Source organism: Enhydra lutris, unplaced genomic scaffold (genome assembly GCF_002288905.1).
Source record: "Enhydra lutris kenyoni isolate GAN:26980312 unplaced genomic scaffold, ASM228890v2 scaffoldscaffold13, whole genome shotgun sequence".
Taxonomy (NCBI): domain Eukaryota; kingdom Metazoa; phylum Chordata; class Mammalia; order Carnivora; family Mustelidae; genus Enhydra; species Enhydra lutris.
The window spans coordinates 48,509,966-48,525,331 of record NW_019154097.1 but is presented as its reverse complement, the minus strand read 5'-3'; the positions used below and the strand labels follow the sequence as shown (position 1 = coordinate 48,525,331).

Below are 15,366 nucleotides of genomic sequence, written 5' to 3'. Positions count from 1 at the left end.
AAAAAACTGGTCCCTGGAGAGGAAGGCGGGGAGAGAGGGTGGGCGCATTTTCTTCCCTTTGCCCAAGCAGCTCTGTGCCTCCTGGGCCCACCCCATCCCTCCGGACCTCCCTGCCTCCCCGCTGCTGAGGCCAGGCTGCCTCTCCCTCGTAAACCAGCAGCAGTCCCTCTGCCTCCGGGGAGCCTTCCCCCCACATTCGAGCCTGCGCCCTGACACCCTGGCCCACAACTTGTCGTAGAGACAGTTGTAGCTTTTAATCTAATGATCACGTACACATTAAATCTGTCCCAGCGTGGCCGTTCCTTCAGGGAGCGAGAAGTGTCTCTTTCTCGAAATCACACCAACTAACACTTGTTGTCAATAAGTATCTGGCCATCTCAGAGACGCCAAGATTCACACAACAGCCCGGGTGAAATAAAACAGGATGTGTCCAGAGAAAGTTACAAAGGGAGTTTCAGGAATTCAGAGAACGAGGAACAAGTTCTGGTAAGGATGAGAGAAGTGAATCAGAGCTGGATAATCCACATACGTGAGCAAAGAGAAATGGAAGGTGGCCCTGGGGTGCCCCACAGGCCTGCACTGCTTCATTCCGGCTGACAGGGGCAGACCCTGCGGCCACAACTATCCCAGCACTTGCACACCCCACCCTTCCCGGTTCATCAGACTTCCCCTTGGGGCCACACTGGGCCCCATTCACTCCCTCTGCCTCTTTCCCCCAAGAGAGGAGGCTCACTTTTGCCTGGGGGATGTGGGGGTCTTGGTGCTCATTGAACAGAGACATTATGAGAGAGCCCCCAAGAGGATATGGCCCCTTGGGGCCCTCCCAGGACATAAAAATCAATGAAACACAACGACAGCACAGTAGGCTTGCTGAGTACAGACATGACCGTGGGACGGGGGAAGTGTGCCCAAGGGATGAAGAGTATGGGGACCCGACAAGGGACCGGGGATGTGGGTGGCAGAGAATGGGTCAAGAGGGCGGTCTAGAAGAGTTGGTCAAGCTCTGTTGGATTTTTTTAATACAGATTTTTAAAAAGATTTTATTTGCTTTTTATTACTTATTTACTTATTATGCTTAATTAATTAATTAATTTATTTATTTATTATACAGATCACAAGTAGGCAGAGAGGCAGGCAAAGAGAGAGAAGGGAGGAAGCAGGCTCCCTGATGAGCAGAGAGCCCTATGCGGGGCTCGAGCCCAGGACCCTGAGATCATGACCTGAGCTAAAGGCAGAGGCTTTAACCCACTGAGCCACCCAGCCACCCCAAGCTCTGTTGGATTTTTACCTTTTGCTAAAACAAAAAACTCCCCACCTTCCCTGCATGCTCAGGGGTCAGGACAAGCGTCGAATGTCAGGAAGATGCACATGTGACCCCACAGCCCAGAGAGCAACATTTTCCTAAGACCTAAAATTGGCAAAACCAGCCAGAGGTTCCCCATCAGGCCGGGGGTGGCAGTGGGAAGATGTGGCCCAGAGTAGATGACGGCAGCTGGCATTTGATGCCAACACTCGCCCCGGGCCAAGGGAGGCGAACAGAACATCTGACATCAAGGAGCTCAAGTTGTATCAAGGTTAACAGCTCGAGCTGTCCCAACCAAGCATGGCCGGCTGCCACTTAGTGAGAGCTTAGAACACACGCTCACAGGCAATATTTCGAAAGGTGGGAGTCGTTCTCAGCCTCTCTATAAACTGTCATCTACACACTTATCTACGAAAAAGAAGACTGAGGGGCGCCTGGGTGGCTCAGTGGTTTAAACCTCTGACTTCAGCTCAGGTTGTGATCCCAGGGTTCTGGGATGGAGACCCGAATTTGGCTCTCTGCTAAGTAGGGAGTCTGCTTCCCCCATGCCCCCGCCTGCCTCTCTGCCTACTTGTGATCTCTGTTTGTCAAATAAATAAATAAAATCTTAAAAACAAAAAAAAAAGAAAAAGAAGACCGAAGCATCTGAAGGTTAAGTTGTCCCTGAGGACACATAACCAGCAAGGTGTCAGATCCACGTGTCCGGGTGGGTCTGTCCTTGGCTGTGACCGCTCTTCTCCCCCACTGGATGGTGCCGTGTGGCCTCACACACTTCACGCCCCCTCTGTAGACCGCAGGGCCCATGCCTGCAAATTTGAAGGACCAGACTAAATGGTTCCCAGTGTCCCCTGCTCTGAAATACTGGGATAAAATTGCGGAAAAAAGCAGCCGCAGACAAGCAAGGCTGGGGCTAGGTGGCGGGTTGGGGCTTCTGCCTTCTTCAGGCCATAGGTTTATAGGAGTGTAAGGAAAGAAGGCCAGCAGTAGCCAGAGAGGGGGAGGGGGCTGTGGAGGCAGAGGAGGGGACATCGGGCATGGCACCTGCGTGAGAAGGGACCCTGGACACGCCAAGGAGGCATGTGCCTGTCGGGGTCCCAGGGGCATGATCTTAAGTGAGGAGAGGCCTGGAGACAGGCCACTCACCCCAGCTCACTCCGAGGAGAGGGGCAGCGCCAGGCTAGCCCAAACACAGGCTATTTTTGGCTTTGTGTTGTTTGGAAAGCAACCAGGCCAGAAATAGTGCTGTGAGTTAGAAGGACCCTGTCTTTCTCCCACCCCCGGCTCTCCCAGTGAAATCACCAAGAATCGGCAGGGCAGGCCCCAACATTCCAGGGAGCCTGTGTAACTGATAGGGGGCAGCGCTCTCCTCCCCACAGGAAGACTTGGAGCAGAGCATTTGACTGTAAAAGGGCTTCTGCAAGAGGAGAAGCCAGAGAAGGGGGGACTGAGTCAGAGCGGAAGAGAAAGAAAGGGGGAAAGTGGGAGAGATCTCCCGTGGTTAGAGTAGGAGTGGAAACCTGTTGAGGAAGGGTTGAACAGGGCAGTCAAGAAGAGGGAGTCCCGGGGGGAGAAAGGGAAAGTGAAAAAGCCAGTGGGGTGGTGGTGTTGGGAGAGCAAAGGGGAAGCAAAGAGGAAGAGAGGAGAGCAGGCCAGGGACAGCTGGAAGGCAGGAGGTGAGGGGTGCGGGGAAGACCTGCTGCTCTGAGGCCAGAAGCTGGGGTCTGTGGGTGGGGGGTGGGGGACAGTCATGGAAAATGTGACTCTGGTCTAGTCATGAACCACCTGCTGGCGGACAGATGGCTACATCTTTCCCAGTTGGCTGGAACTGAAACTTCCCCTGAAATTCATAGTCTTATAACTCACCCTCTTATCTCTAACCCTCTGGGAATCAGAGATCAAGCAATTTCAAAAGCAGGGACTTTTCTCTTTCTGTCTGTTTGATCCTTTACAAAAGAGCTATGGCTTGAGCAAGGTCAAGGCTGTTCGCTTGGGCTTCAGGAAAAGGGGGTAAAGTGACGGCCCCTTGACTCAGGATGGATTCTGAGAAGGGTGTCACATGGATGTCTGCTGGGGGACAGCGGGGGGACCTAGCTGCACTGACATGTGGAGGGTATCCAGAGGGCAGACAGGGAGGAAGCAAGGCCTGATCACACAGAGGAGTGACAGTGACTTAGGTCAAGTCTGGGTTTGGTCATCTAGCAGCCCTAGCTCCTCAGAAAGTCAAAGGAAGAGTCAGAAACCCCAGCATAGGACCCAGTGACACTGGGCCTTGCCTCAGTTTCTAATTCACACCCATTCACACCCATGACTGACTTCGTAAAGTCAGCCCTCGTAAATTGCATCCCTGCTCTCCCCAATGGGACACAGAGCTGCTCCCCTCCAGGCCTGGGAACAGAGGGTCTTTTCTGGAATGCCGCCAGGATCATCCGTCAGGTCCAGGAGCAGGGATGGAACTGGTCACTGCCCTGGCAGGACCCAAGCTGTCCACAGAAAACAGCAGGGACTTTTAGGCTAAGGCCTGGCTGGGCGACGCCAGGCGAGGGACGATGGCTCCCGGTATGGCCAATGGAAGAAGGGAAGGAGGCTCAGCTCAAGGAGGCTACAGAGGACGGGCAGCAGGGTGCCCCCAGGGACCCCTTCCAGTCCCATCTCCAACCATTGCCCCGCTAGCTTGGGGCTTGGCCCTCCCACCCCTGACTCCCACTGCCCTGTCCCCCTCACCGTTATGCCCCCAGGTGTGGGGGGCGGGGCACTGGGGGCATTTCCTGGGGTAGGAGATGGGCTGGGGGCTGCGCTTCTGTCTTCTCCCCTTGAGAGAGGTCAAGAGTAACCGCCCCCTTGTGCTTAACCACTCTCTCAGGGACTGCAAACCAGACCAGCAGAGGAGAAGGACATAAACAAGAAGTTACATGGGAACTGTCCTATACTGGAAAAGAGTGGGTGATCCTAACTTTCCGACCGAGGTTTGCCCTTCTCTCCCTGCCGCCCCCTCCCCACCTAACTCCCAGGGGCAACGGAGAAAACAAACGGAGGCGGAGGCAGAGCACAAGTGGGGAAAGCCGTCCAGCTGTGGTTGCCCTTGGCAGCTGCTTACTGAAAACATCCAAAACAAATACCCCGACACTTCCACCCACTCACACTTCCTGTGATTCTGCTATCTCCACGGATACTCCCAGTTGAACCCCACCACCTACACCCAGCAAGACAGTGTGTGGACCGGCAGGTCAAGGGCTTCATCTCCCCACCCAGCCACCCCCTCTGCCTACAACAGCCTGGGCACGTGGCTGGAGCCCACTAAGCCCCCAGATGCCCGAGTTCGGTCCCACACACAGCCTCTGGCCAACTCCCATCCTCTCTAGGATTGTTGGGTCACTCCTCCACCTCCAAGCCCAGTGGCCTAAAGACGCACCCCACAAACAAAAGGCCACGAATGGATTCTCTCACTGGCTCCTCCAGCCCTGAGGGTGTCTGCTTCTCGAGGAAGGATAAGCTGTAATTCTCCCCAGGCTCCAAATTCCTCGCCAAGGCTTTACCCCGTTAACCCCTGGTCCCTCTCACCTTCCATCACCCCACCCAGCACACTCAAACCCCCTCCAGACACAGCTGTTGGCACACAAGAGAGCCCAGGGGGCACCTCGAGAGTCTGGACACGTGGGAGAGTCAGCTGTGTATCATCGACGGGCTGGCGGGCCCCCGGCAGGGAAGAGGAAAAAAAACGGAAGGGAAGGGAGTCCTCTGTGTGCTCATGTCCTAGACAATCAAAACCCAGACAATCACATGGCGCGCTCTGTGCCCTCTGGCCGCTGGGATGAGGCCAAGAGGAGGGAGGCAACCCGTTTCTCCGAAAGAAAAGGAAGGAATGTAAACTGTTTCTCCCGTGCAGGTCACTGCAAACACGGGGTCTTTGGGGCCGTCTGGCCCTGCTAGGAGTCAAGCTAGCAGATCATCTCAAAAGAGAAGGGCACAGGCAGAGGGGGGCAAGTCCAGGGAAGCCCTTGGGCCAAGGCAAGTAGGGTCTGCTCAGTTGTTCCTGACCCCACTCACACACGTACACACACAGAGCAGCACGCACACACATGCCTCAGCGAGTTTGGCAGAGGGAGGTGCAGAGGGGGCCTGGCCGGACTTCCAGATCCAGAAAGTGGGTGGGGCTGAGCCATGAGTTCATCTATTTCCTGCCCACAGTGGTATAAAGGGAGGTAGCAGGCTGCCGAGGAACACAGCTGCCTCCGGCTGCGGGGCCACGAGCACTGTCAGGGGAGCCACACCCCCTCTGGGGCAGCAGAATCGCCACTGGCAGCCGCAGCAGCAGGACAGACCAGCAATCACAAGGCACCTTTGAGAACTTCAGGTAAGAGAGAAAAAAACCACCTCTCCGTCTCTTCCTCGGATTGCGAAACACCTCCCACGAAATGCCTTCCATCCACAATCCCCGCTTTTCCTCTTTTCTCTCCACTGGAGACCTGCCGATCTGAGTTGATGTACGGTGGCGGGGCCGGACCCACAACCCCACCGCCCGGAAACAAGGGCCTGGATTCTCTGTCCTTCTGCATGAGGACTCCCTGCCCTCGTCTGGGAAGGGGCTTTCCATGCCTGCTAACTTGAATGAATGAATAGTGGTGAAAACATTAGAAGAGAATTAAAAGCATTATGCAAATCAAAGGCAGTATTATAATTTAGCCTTTTGCCCTCCCCGCCCCCCCAAAAGGAGAGACACTGCAGGGTGCTGCTAGGGGGCTGCTGGAGTCCCACAGGGAGAACCGCACCTGGGACTCTGTGGAGCTGAGACGGAGGGGAAAGGCTCAGAAATCGGGCCCTCAGGGTCTCTTCCTTGTGTTCACGCATCACCCGCCCACGGCAAACACAGGGAGCCTGGCCCCTGGCAGGGGGGCCCGTCTCCCCGCCCCACCCACCCCTCTTCCAGAACTCTCCCCTCACCAGATTCTTTTCCGCTTGCTCTAGGATGCAGATGTCTACAGTCTGCCTTGCCCTGGGCCTGGCCCTTGTCTTTGGTGAAGCATCGGCCTCCTACCTCCACGAGACTCGGGCAGCGGAACTGGCCACAGACTTCGGAGTGAAAGTGTTTAAGCAGGTGGCACAGGCCTCCAAGGACCGCAACATGGTTTTCTCCCCCTATGGGGTGGCCTCTGTCCTGGCCATGTTGCAGCTGACCACAGCAGGAGAGACACGGCAGCAAATCCAAGAGGCCATGCGGTTCCAGATTGATGGTGAGAGATGGGGCAGAGCAGGCGGCGGGCGGGTGCTCAACCTGTCTTCTCGGGACAGGGGCGTCACCAACCAGAAGCAGGGGGAAGGCCAGCCCCGGCTGAGCCGAGTCACCTCCTGTGCCCCATTTCCCTGGACATCCTGTGTCATGGGGCCGAGTTGGTCACTGGGAGTACGGGTCAGGGGATGTGGCTTACCCCTTATTAACTGCGCGACCTTCATCCCCTGTGGACCTGTTTCCTCATCTGCAAAATAGGGACAAGAAAATTATCTCCCACACAGAGCTGCCATGAGCATTCAATCGAATTGTGCGGGTGAAACGCTTCTCATCGCTATTATGCCAATAAGAAAAAAATGTAGGGTTCATGACCTAAAAGGAGAGAAAAATATTCGAACCCACAAAAGGGTGGGGACCTGAGATTTTTGAGGAGAAGAGGGAGATGAAGAAGAGATTAAGATTTGGAAGGATATCTCCCTCCAGAGGTCCCCAGGAAGCAGAAGAGCCCCATTCGGGTGGGCGGGATTGGGCCTCTCTCGTGGAGGAACTTGGCCCAAAGGGGCGCCCTTGGCTTAACATAAGCTGACATGTCCTCTCTGTCCCGTCCGGGCACAGAGAAGGGCATGGCACCTGCCCTCCGCCAGCTGTACAAGGAACTCATGGGGCCGTGGAACAAGGACGACATCAGCACTGCGGACGCCATCTTCGTCCAGCGGGATCTGAAGCTGGTTCACGGCTTCATGCCCTACTTCTTCAGGCTGTTCCGAACCACAGTCAAGCAGGTGGACTTCTCAGAGGTGGAGAGAGCCAGGTTCATCGTCAACGACTGGGTGAAGCGACACACAAAAGGTGAGCCGGCAGGGACAGGGGGCTGGGCCCGAGGGCCCGCAGAGGAAACAGATCCCCGGCAGCCCAGTCTCTCCTTGCCAGCGTGCTCTTCTCTGTAGACGGGTCAGGTGCTGGTTCTTAGAGAAGAACCAGAGCATCTCTGTTTTCATAAGTAGGCCCTCTAAGGGTGCTCAAAAGGGCTGTGAGATGTCATAAGAACGGTAATGAGCGGGACTCCTGGGTGGCTCAGTGGGTTAAGCCCCTGCCTTCGGCTCAGGTCATGATCTCAGGGTCCTGGGATTGAGTCCCGCATTGGGCTCTCTGCTCAGCAGGGAGACTGCTTCCCTCTCTCTCTCTCTCTCTCTGCCTGCCTCTCTGTCTACTTGTGATCTCTCTCTGTCAAATAAATAAATAAATTCTTAAAAAAAAAAAAAAAAAAAGAACGGTAATGAGCACAAGAACACAGCTCTCCCAGACTACAGCTTAGGGAGCAAAGCAAGGGAAAAGCCAAAGTTAGGGAAGACTTCTCTCTGAGTCTGATCCCAGACGGGATCCCAGCAGCAGAGCGTATGCTGGGCGGGAAGCTCTCCCGAGACTCCTAGGAAGACAAAACAGGTGGAACATAGCTAGCCCTGCTCACTTACACCCCTAGTCTGCCTCAAAGACACACATCCAATCTGACGACTGAAGGAAACCTGCTAATAGGACTGAAACCTATCTGACCCCGTCACCGCTCACCTGGCTTTCTCGCAGGCATGATTGGCAACCTGCTGGGCAGAGGGACTGTGGACCAGCTAACGCGCCTGATGCTGGTGAATGCCCTCTACTTCAAAGGCCAGTGGAAGACCCCCTTCCCCAAGTCAGGCACCCACCACCGCCTCTTCCACAAATCTGATGGCAGCACCGTCTCTGTGCCCATGATGGCTCAGACCAACAAGTTCAACTACAGTAAGTTCAAGACCTTCTTCCAAAAGTCCCAGCACTACTATACCTCATCCCCCCAGGGGGATCCCCTCCCAGGGAGGAGAAAGTCCCGAATATAGCCCAGCTTTGCCAAAGACTCCTCAAGCAGGAGCTGTTGGGATAGCGGGAGCAGCCAAATGTAGCTTTAGCTCACGCAAGACAAAGCTGACATCCAGAAAGTCCCTCCAGCCCACATGTGACCGCCTGATCTCTGTCTCCAGTCGAATGTTTCTAGTATGATTACAAAGGGGGGCTCACAAATCTTCCAGGGGGAAGGCCTGTACAGATGGACGTTGAGCTGAAGCAGAAAAGAATGAGGATGAATTAGTGGTTGGGTGTGGGGGACACGGGAGTGAAGGCCAAGAGCCCAAAAGGAGACAGGGTAACCAGACAACACTGAATTGGCAGAAGAGGAGGGAAATGGGGATTAAAAACTTTGACTGGAGGAGCCTCCAAAGCCCGGTAGAAAGCTGGCTTCCAGAAAGAGCAGAAGAGACCAAACTCATTGAAAACCCAGTGCTGGGTGAGAACCAACAAAAGCAGAAGCCATTATCCGTGCGCCAATCCGGTGTCTTCGCAGCCGAGTTTTCTACCCCCGACGGCCATTATTACGACATCCTGGAACTGCCCTATCACGGAGACATGCTCAGCATGTTCATTGCTGCTCCCTATGAAAAAGACGTGCCTCTTTCTGCCCTCACCAACATCCTGGATGCCCAGCTCATCAGCCAGTGGAAAGGGAATATGACCAGACGGCTCCGCCTCCTGGTTCTGCCCAAGTAAGTCACCCCTTGCTCTCACCACCCTTGCCAATCCCTCCCCAAACCCCCTCTATGTACCCCCTCCCCTCCCCCAGGGCTCCCTGAAAGGCCCACCTCCAGTTTCCCAGATGTAACATTTGCAGGGCAGGGACATGTGTGGGAAGCTGATGGGAAACACTCTGGCCTGGGTTTGATTAAGATTCCGCTCATCCTCCCTCCTCCTGTTTCCACTGGAGGGCGGCGGGGAGTCTTTCTAGACCGTGCCCCCACCCTGCCCACCCTCAGCATACCAGGCCAAAGCCAGACGAAGGAAGAGCCAGAGAAATGGTGGAGGTGGGGGGGCCAGATCGGCCTTTGAAAGACCCTTTCCCACCCCCCTCGGCTCAAGTCAACATCCAAACAATGGAGACAAAAGGAGCCCGAGCAGCTTCTAGCTGGCTTCTAACAAAGGAGATTTTAAAAATCCTTCTGCAGAAGCACAGAGGGCGGAGAAAGCTGAGGCTGGGTCATTCCGGAATTGTAGGGAAGCCTCCCACTGCACTGACCCCAAATTTCCAGATGCTGTAATGCCAGGCTTGGGGAAAGGGGAGAATTTAGCTGGTTTGAATGCTCTTGCCCCGCCCCCACCCCATCCCTATAAAGTGAAACCCAGAGGGAATGAGAGCCCTGATAGGAAGCAGGGGGAACCCAGAGCTGGAGTCCTCTTCAGAATTAGCTCCCCGGAACACAGTCTACAGACCAGGTTCCTGCAGAGGAGGCGGGAGGCGGCGGGGAGATGGCCGACAATGTTCATTTCTATTAGACCTTCCACACAGATTTGAAAAGACCAGCCTCCCTCCACTTTCACATCTGTCCCCAACCTGTTGGGCCGCCAGCCAGGCCCGGAGGGGGCTACACTGGCAGGGACTGGGAGAAGCTACAAGGGGAGGCCCGAGCCTGAGATGTTTCCTGCTCCTGTTTCCAGGTTCTCCCTGGAGAGCGAAGTCAACCTCCGGGGACCCCTGGAGAACTTGGGGATGACTGACATGTTCAGGCCAAACCAGGCAGACTTCTCCAGTCTTTCAGGTAGGAGATTTTCCTTCCGCTTTCTTCCGCTGGCAGACTGTGGGGCCCCCAAGGGGACAAAGGGGTGTGTCTCTGAGAACCCCAGCTGATCTGCCCTGGGATGCACTTGTGTTTCAGATCAAGAGGCACTGTACGTGTCCCAGGCGCTGCAGAAAGTAAAGATCGAGGTGAACGAGAGCGGCACGGTGGCGTCCTCCTCTACAGGTGAGTCAGGCTCAGGTGAGGCCTGGGGGGGTCTCCGCCCACGGCTTCCAGGAGGGGCCTACATCTGGGGCGAACCCCGTGGCCCTGCTCTACCAGGCTCCCCTCATGGAGTGGCACCCCCTCCTCGCCCTGATGCCAAGGGCATCGCCCCGACCCCAACAGAGTTTCTCAGCCTAGAAATTGGGCCCACTTGGCCTTGGAGCCCAGTCCCTGACCCGACGGCTCCAGAGGTACCCTGAAGGTGAAAAGCACATCCCCCCACCCCGCAAAGGAAGCCTGGCTTCTTCTCCCAGTGGCTGGTCAGCTTAAGGAACTTGCTCACCAAAACGCTCTACAAAGGCTTACATAAATGGCTGTTTATGAGGAGCTGACAGGTCTCGGCGAAACTCCTAGAGGCAACCAGGCCTCTGAGGATTTCCCTCAACTGTTAAGGCTCACAGCCAAGCCTCCTAGACAACCCCCAGGGCTACCATCAGAAGGCTGGTGTCAGGGCATCCCTGCTGATCAGTCCAGGCACCAGCGCCCAGTCCCTCTGTTCTAGAACCTTGTTCCTTCTCTCTTAGCCATCATCGTCTCAGCTCGAATGGCCCCCGAGGAGATCATCATGGACAGACCCTTCCTCTTCGTGGTGCGGCACAACCCCACAGGTGAGCCGAGGCCACGATGCGCCCCTGCCCTCTCCCCCAGCCCCCCGCCCCCGCCCCATCTTCTCGCCTCAGGCACCAGTCTAGACAGGTGTAGACACTCCCTCCTACCCCGGGAGGACTCCAGACAAAGAATCCAGAGCTCTGGTTCACCTCCTCCATTCAGGGACAACGCTCTGTCACCAAGAGAGCACCGTGCCAGGACCCCAGCCCTAGCTTAGTCACAACAGCAGCTGTGACTCCTGACAGCTCACTCACGTTCTCACATCTCGGTTCATCCATAAACATGGGGCTGCATGAGCCAGGCCTTTTCTTCCCGTTCTCATCTCCCACGCATCTTCCATCCTCAGGAACGGTTCTTTTCATGGGCCAAGTGATGGAACCCTGACCGCGAGAACAGCAGCCCTCATCTGGGACAGAACTGGAGATACATCCAAGAAGAAGGAACTCTAAAGGAAAAAAAATATATTTTAATTAATTTTTCTGGAGAAAAAGAAGGCATTTGCCCTTTAGGGAAAAACAAAACAAAACAAAACAAAAAAAAAAACAAAAAAAGGTAAATTTTTCGAATCTGCATCCCAGACCTCAGCCTCTCCCAGGAATGGGGAAGAGGACCTTTCAGTAAAACTCCACGGTGGAGCCCCCCGGAGAGACCTCCGAAGCACAGCTGGGTCTCCACACCAGACTGTAAACCTCGGACAACCACTGGCGCAGCTGCTCTGCCCATCCGGGTCTGCAGACCTGGACCCCGCCGAGACCCCGGCAGGATGGCACCCCAAGGCTTGCAGGAGCTTTTGTGTGCTTGGTGGAAACGATTTGTGTTCCAGGCACGTAGCTGTCACTCTTGCACTGTCTGCCACTGCTGAGGAGGCTGGCGGCGGGCCAAAGAAGGCCAGTGGGAGAGGCACACTTCCCGTTCGAGGTCTACGCCACCCCAGATTGGAGGGTCTCGCGGCCCTGGGTGGAGACCCGCCCTGACCTGGCCATCGCCCTCCCCAGAAACAGTGTGCATATATTATTTTGGAGTGTAGGTGACTTGTTTACTCATAGGAGCAGGTTTCTGCTTCCCACTAACTTCATTTTGCAGGAATGGAGGAAGAGAAGTGATATGAGTGCCTGGTTCTTGGCTCTAATCTCCCGGTGGGGAGGGTGGGATGCCAGGGGTGTGCTTGGGTATTTAATCACATCCTTGTCCTTGTGTGCTTGTGAGAGAGAAAGAGGACCCTCAAGAAAAACGTAGTCTATGAATTTGCTTGTCATGTTCCCTGGTGGTCTGCGTCTTGCCTCTCAGGAGTCTGGCCCCTTGACTAGCTGCCCCTCTGGGCGGCAAGCGTGGTGGGGCCCACACTGCCCCCTTGTGGCTTCCTGAGCCCCGTGGTTCCTCTCCCGTCCTGGCCCTTCCACTCCATGGCGAAGACCCCCGCCAAGATGATCTAACTTTAGGGACCAAAAGGATTAGGTGGGTCAGAGAGATTACAGCGAGGACAGTGTGCTTTCAAAATTTTCCAATATATTTAGGAACAGGAGAGCAAGGGGCTGCACGACCTAACAGGACAGAACTTTCCCCAATTACAGGGTGATTCACAGCCGCATTGGTGACTCACTTCGATGTGTCATTTCCGGCTGCTGTGTGCGAGCAGTGGACACGTGAGAGAGGGGGAGAGAGACTGAGAGAGAGAGAGGAGAATGAGAGAGACCACGAGCTCGGACTTAACTACCCTAGCTAGATAATCTTTCTGAAAGCCAACGAGCTAGGGGGCATGGTATGAAGACCCAGTTTGTTGAAGAATTGCACATAGATGTTGAATGAATGAATGTAACCCAAACAGGACCCTAACCGCCTCCCCCACAACCCCTCCCCACGCTCTTCAGTGAAAAATCTTTGTTCTTTGTTTGTTTGTTTCTCTTAATGCACTGGACAGTGACAGCTACACACAGTCCCCATAAGGATACCCAAGTGTGGGGTCCAACATTCTTGAAGTTGTGTTGAATCATATGCTTTTTTCACTTTTGATATATAAACAAGTAAAATATTTTAAAAAAATAATAAAATAAGTTAATTAAAATATTCCAAAAGAGTCCCTGTCTTTACTTCCCACGTTTCATGTGGTAGAAAATCAGAATCCCATCAGTCCACAGACTTCTCCAGTAAAGGGGATTTTTATGAAACATATGCCCACAAGCCCAAGGCACAAAGACCTGCCCTGGGCGAGTCCATGGGGCTGACCACCGGGCCTCTGCAAGAAGGCGCACATGGTAGGGCATAATTCTCCCCCTGGGCGTCACCCTCTAAAAGGAAAGAGGGGTCCCCCCCAACACCTTCCACCTGCCCTGACACCTGCTCATGCGCACTGTCCCTGGGGGTTCCCATCTCGGTTCATGCCATTGCCTTCCTTGCCAAAAGCCCCCACCCCTGCACAAACCCTACTCCCCACTTCTCAAAACCCAGACCAAGCCCGGTTCCTTGACCTGGCACTCCCCATGAGTGACCTGGTCCAGACCATCACTCTCTACCTGCCATTTTAGTAAGATTTCTTTTTCCGGCCGTGTAACAGTGCTCGTATTCATGTGTGCTCTTTAGCTCTGAGTGTGCCATCCCCATGTACAGATCGGGTTCCTCTGGAAACAAGGCTCTTTCGTGATATAGACTCTTAATATCCTCCTTAAAACGACATCCTGGAAAGTCTTTTATTCTGTTCCTCTAGTCTCTTGAAGGCTCTTGCCAGGGGACATACCTCCCCCAATTAGTTTCTGTTCATATCTTCAAAAAAATAATCTTTTAAGCTGAAAAAAAAAAAACAAAAACAAAAAACAAACAAGAACTAGCTGTCGGAATTGTATGCTGTCCAGCTCCAGAACCCTAAAGACAGGCGTGATAGATCAGCCCCCTGGAAACCTAGGTCTTCTCTCTCTCTCTCTTTTTTAAATTTTTATTTATTTTAAGGAATCTCTGTGCCCAGCGTGGGGCTTGAACTCATGAAGTCGTGATCGAGAGTGAGTCCAGACTGAGCCAGTTCCTAGGTCTTGTCTTTTCTTTTTTTTTTTTTTTTTTACGATTTTTTAGAATTTATTTGACAGGCAGAGATCACAAGCAAGCAGAGAGGCAGGCAGAGACAGGGGGAGGAAGTAGGCTCCCTGCTGAGCAGAGAGCCTGATGTGGGGCTGGATCCCAGGACCCTGAGATCATGACCTGAGCTGAAGACAGAGGCTTTAACCCACTGAGCCACCCAGGCACCCTCGTAGGTCTTGTCTTAATAGGAACTGATTACCACCTGCGGGCTTGTTCAAAATGCCTTCTAACAGTTACTGGGCAGTAAGTTCTCCATCACTGGGAGGGTTTAAGGACAGCCAGGATAACCTCTTGGTGGCGCTAGCTTCTGCAGACAGGGTATACTTTTTAAAACGTATGTTTTAATCGAAATTTAATTTTAGGTGTCAGGTGACTTGTGTAAGGGGTACCAAACACAAGCTCATAGGAAGACACTCAATTTGAAAGGTAAAAATAGGAACTTAATTGGTCCCCAGTTTCTTCGGTGTTCTTTTAGAATTGCGCTAAGCATTTATAAGCATATTTAAAATATTCTTCTCTTTCACACAAATGAGATCATTACACACACACACACACACACACACACACACAGAGTGTTCGGCAACTTGCTTTACTTACCCAATGATACAGCCTACACACCTGTCCCTCATCCCCTTTACCAGTTGCATATATAGACGAACTATAATTCCTAAACCCCCGTTGATGGATTTTGGTGGTTCCATGGTTTTATTCTTATTTTTGTTACCAGCAAGACTGGGATGCACATGCATCCCAGTGCACGTGTGTTCGTGTGTCCATAGGATAGTTTCCTAGCAGCGGGACTAAGGATCTTTCAAGAACCTCTCAACCCTGCAGTCATGTGACTCTGTAATACAAACATTCTCAAAAGGCACAGACAGTCAAAAGTGATCATTCTGCCTGGTTGGAATCTTACTTCTTCTCAAGCTTAAATAAGCCTTCACAACTTTCCTAAATAAGCCCACTGGTGTGAATAAAGATAGATTTCAGGCCTTGAACTAAAGGAACCTTCACATTATAATTTTCTCTAAATTGTGTTAGACTTCTTGGAGCGAGTTTAGATTATGATGTTAATCCAGAAAGGGCGTTCATTCAGCCTACTCACTCCCCAATCATTCAACATTTGCTAAAGGGCTTCTCCCTGACCCTATCGTTCCTGTTTCTCTCTAGAGGGACAATCAGGGACCTCCTTGGGTGCCTCCAACATGGTGCTCTAAGATGTTCAAAGGGGATGTGGTTGTTTGGCACCTTCTCCTTATGGATTCTTGTCTTTTTTTTTCTTCTTTAAAGATTTTATTTATTTGACA

At 53.4% G+C, this 15,366-nt stretch overlaps 1 protein-coding gene across 1 annotated transcript; it reads left to right on the top strand.

Moving 5' to 3' along the window:
* The first annotated feature begins 5,549 nt into the window (after positions 1-5,549).
* On the top strand, positions 5,550-13,061 carry LOC111145849 (serpin family E member 1). The gene is made up of 9 exons (XM_022501124.1): positions 5,550-5,654; positions 6,266-6,531; positions 7,143-7,376; positions 8,109-8,303; positions 8,899-9,097; positions 10,044-10,144; positions 10,262-10,348; positions 10,912-10,995; positions 11,343-13,061. Exons 2-9 carry the CDS (start codon positions 6,267-6,269, stop codon positions 11,378-11,380), a joined length of 1,203 nt encoding a protein of 400 aa, XP_022356832.1. The 5' UTR covers positions 5,550-5,654; position 6,266; the 3' UTR covers positions 11,381-13,061.
* Positions 13,062-15,366: the final 2,305 nt, after the last annotated feature.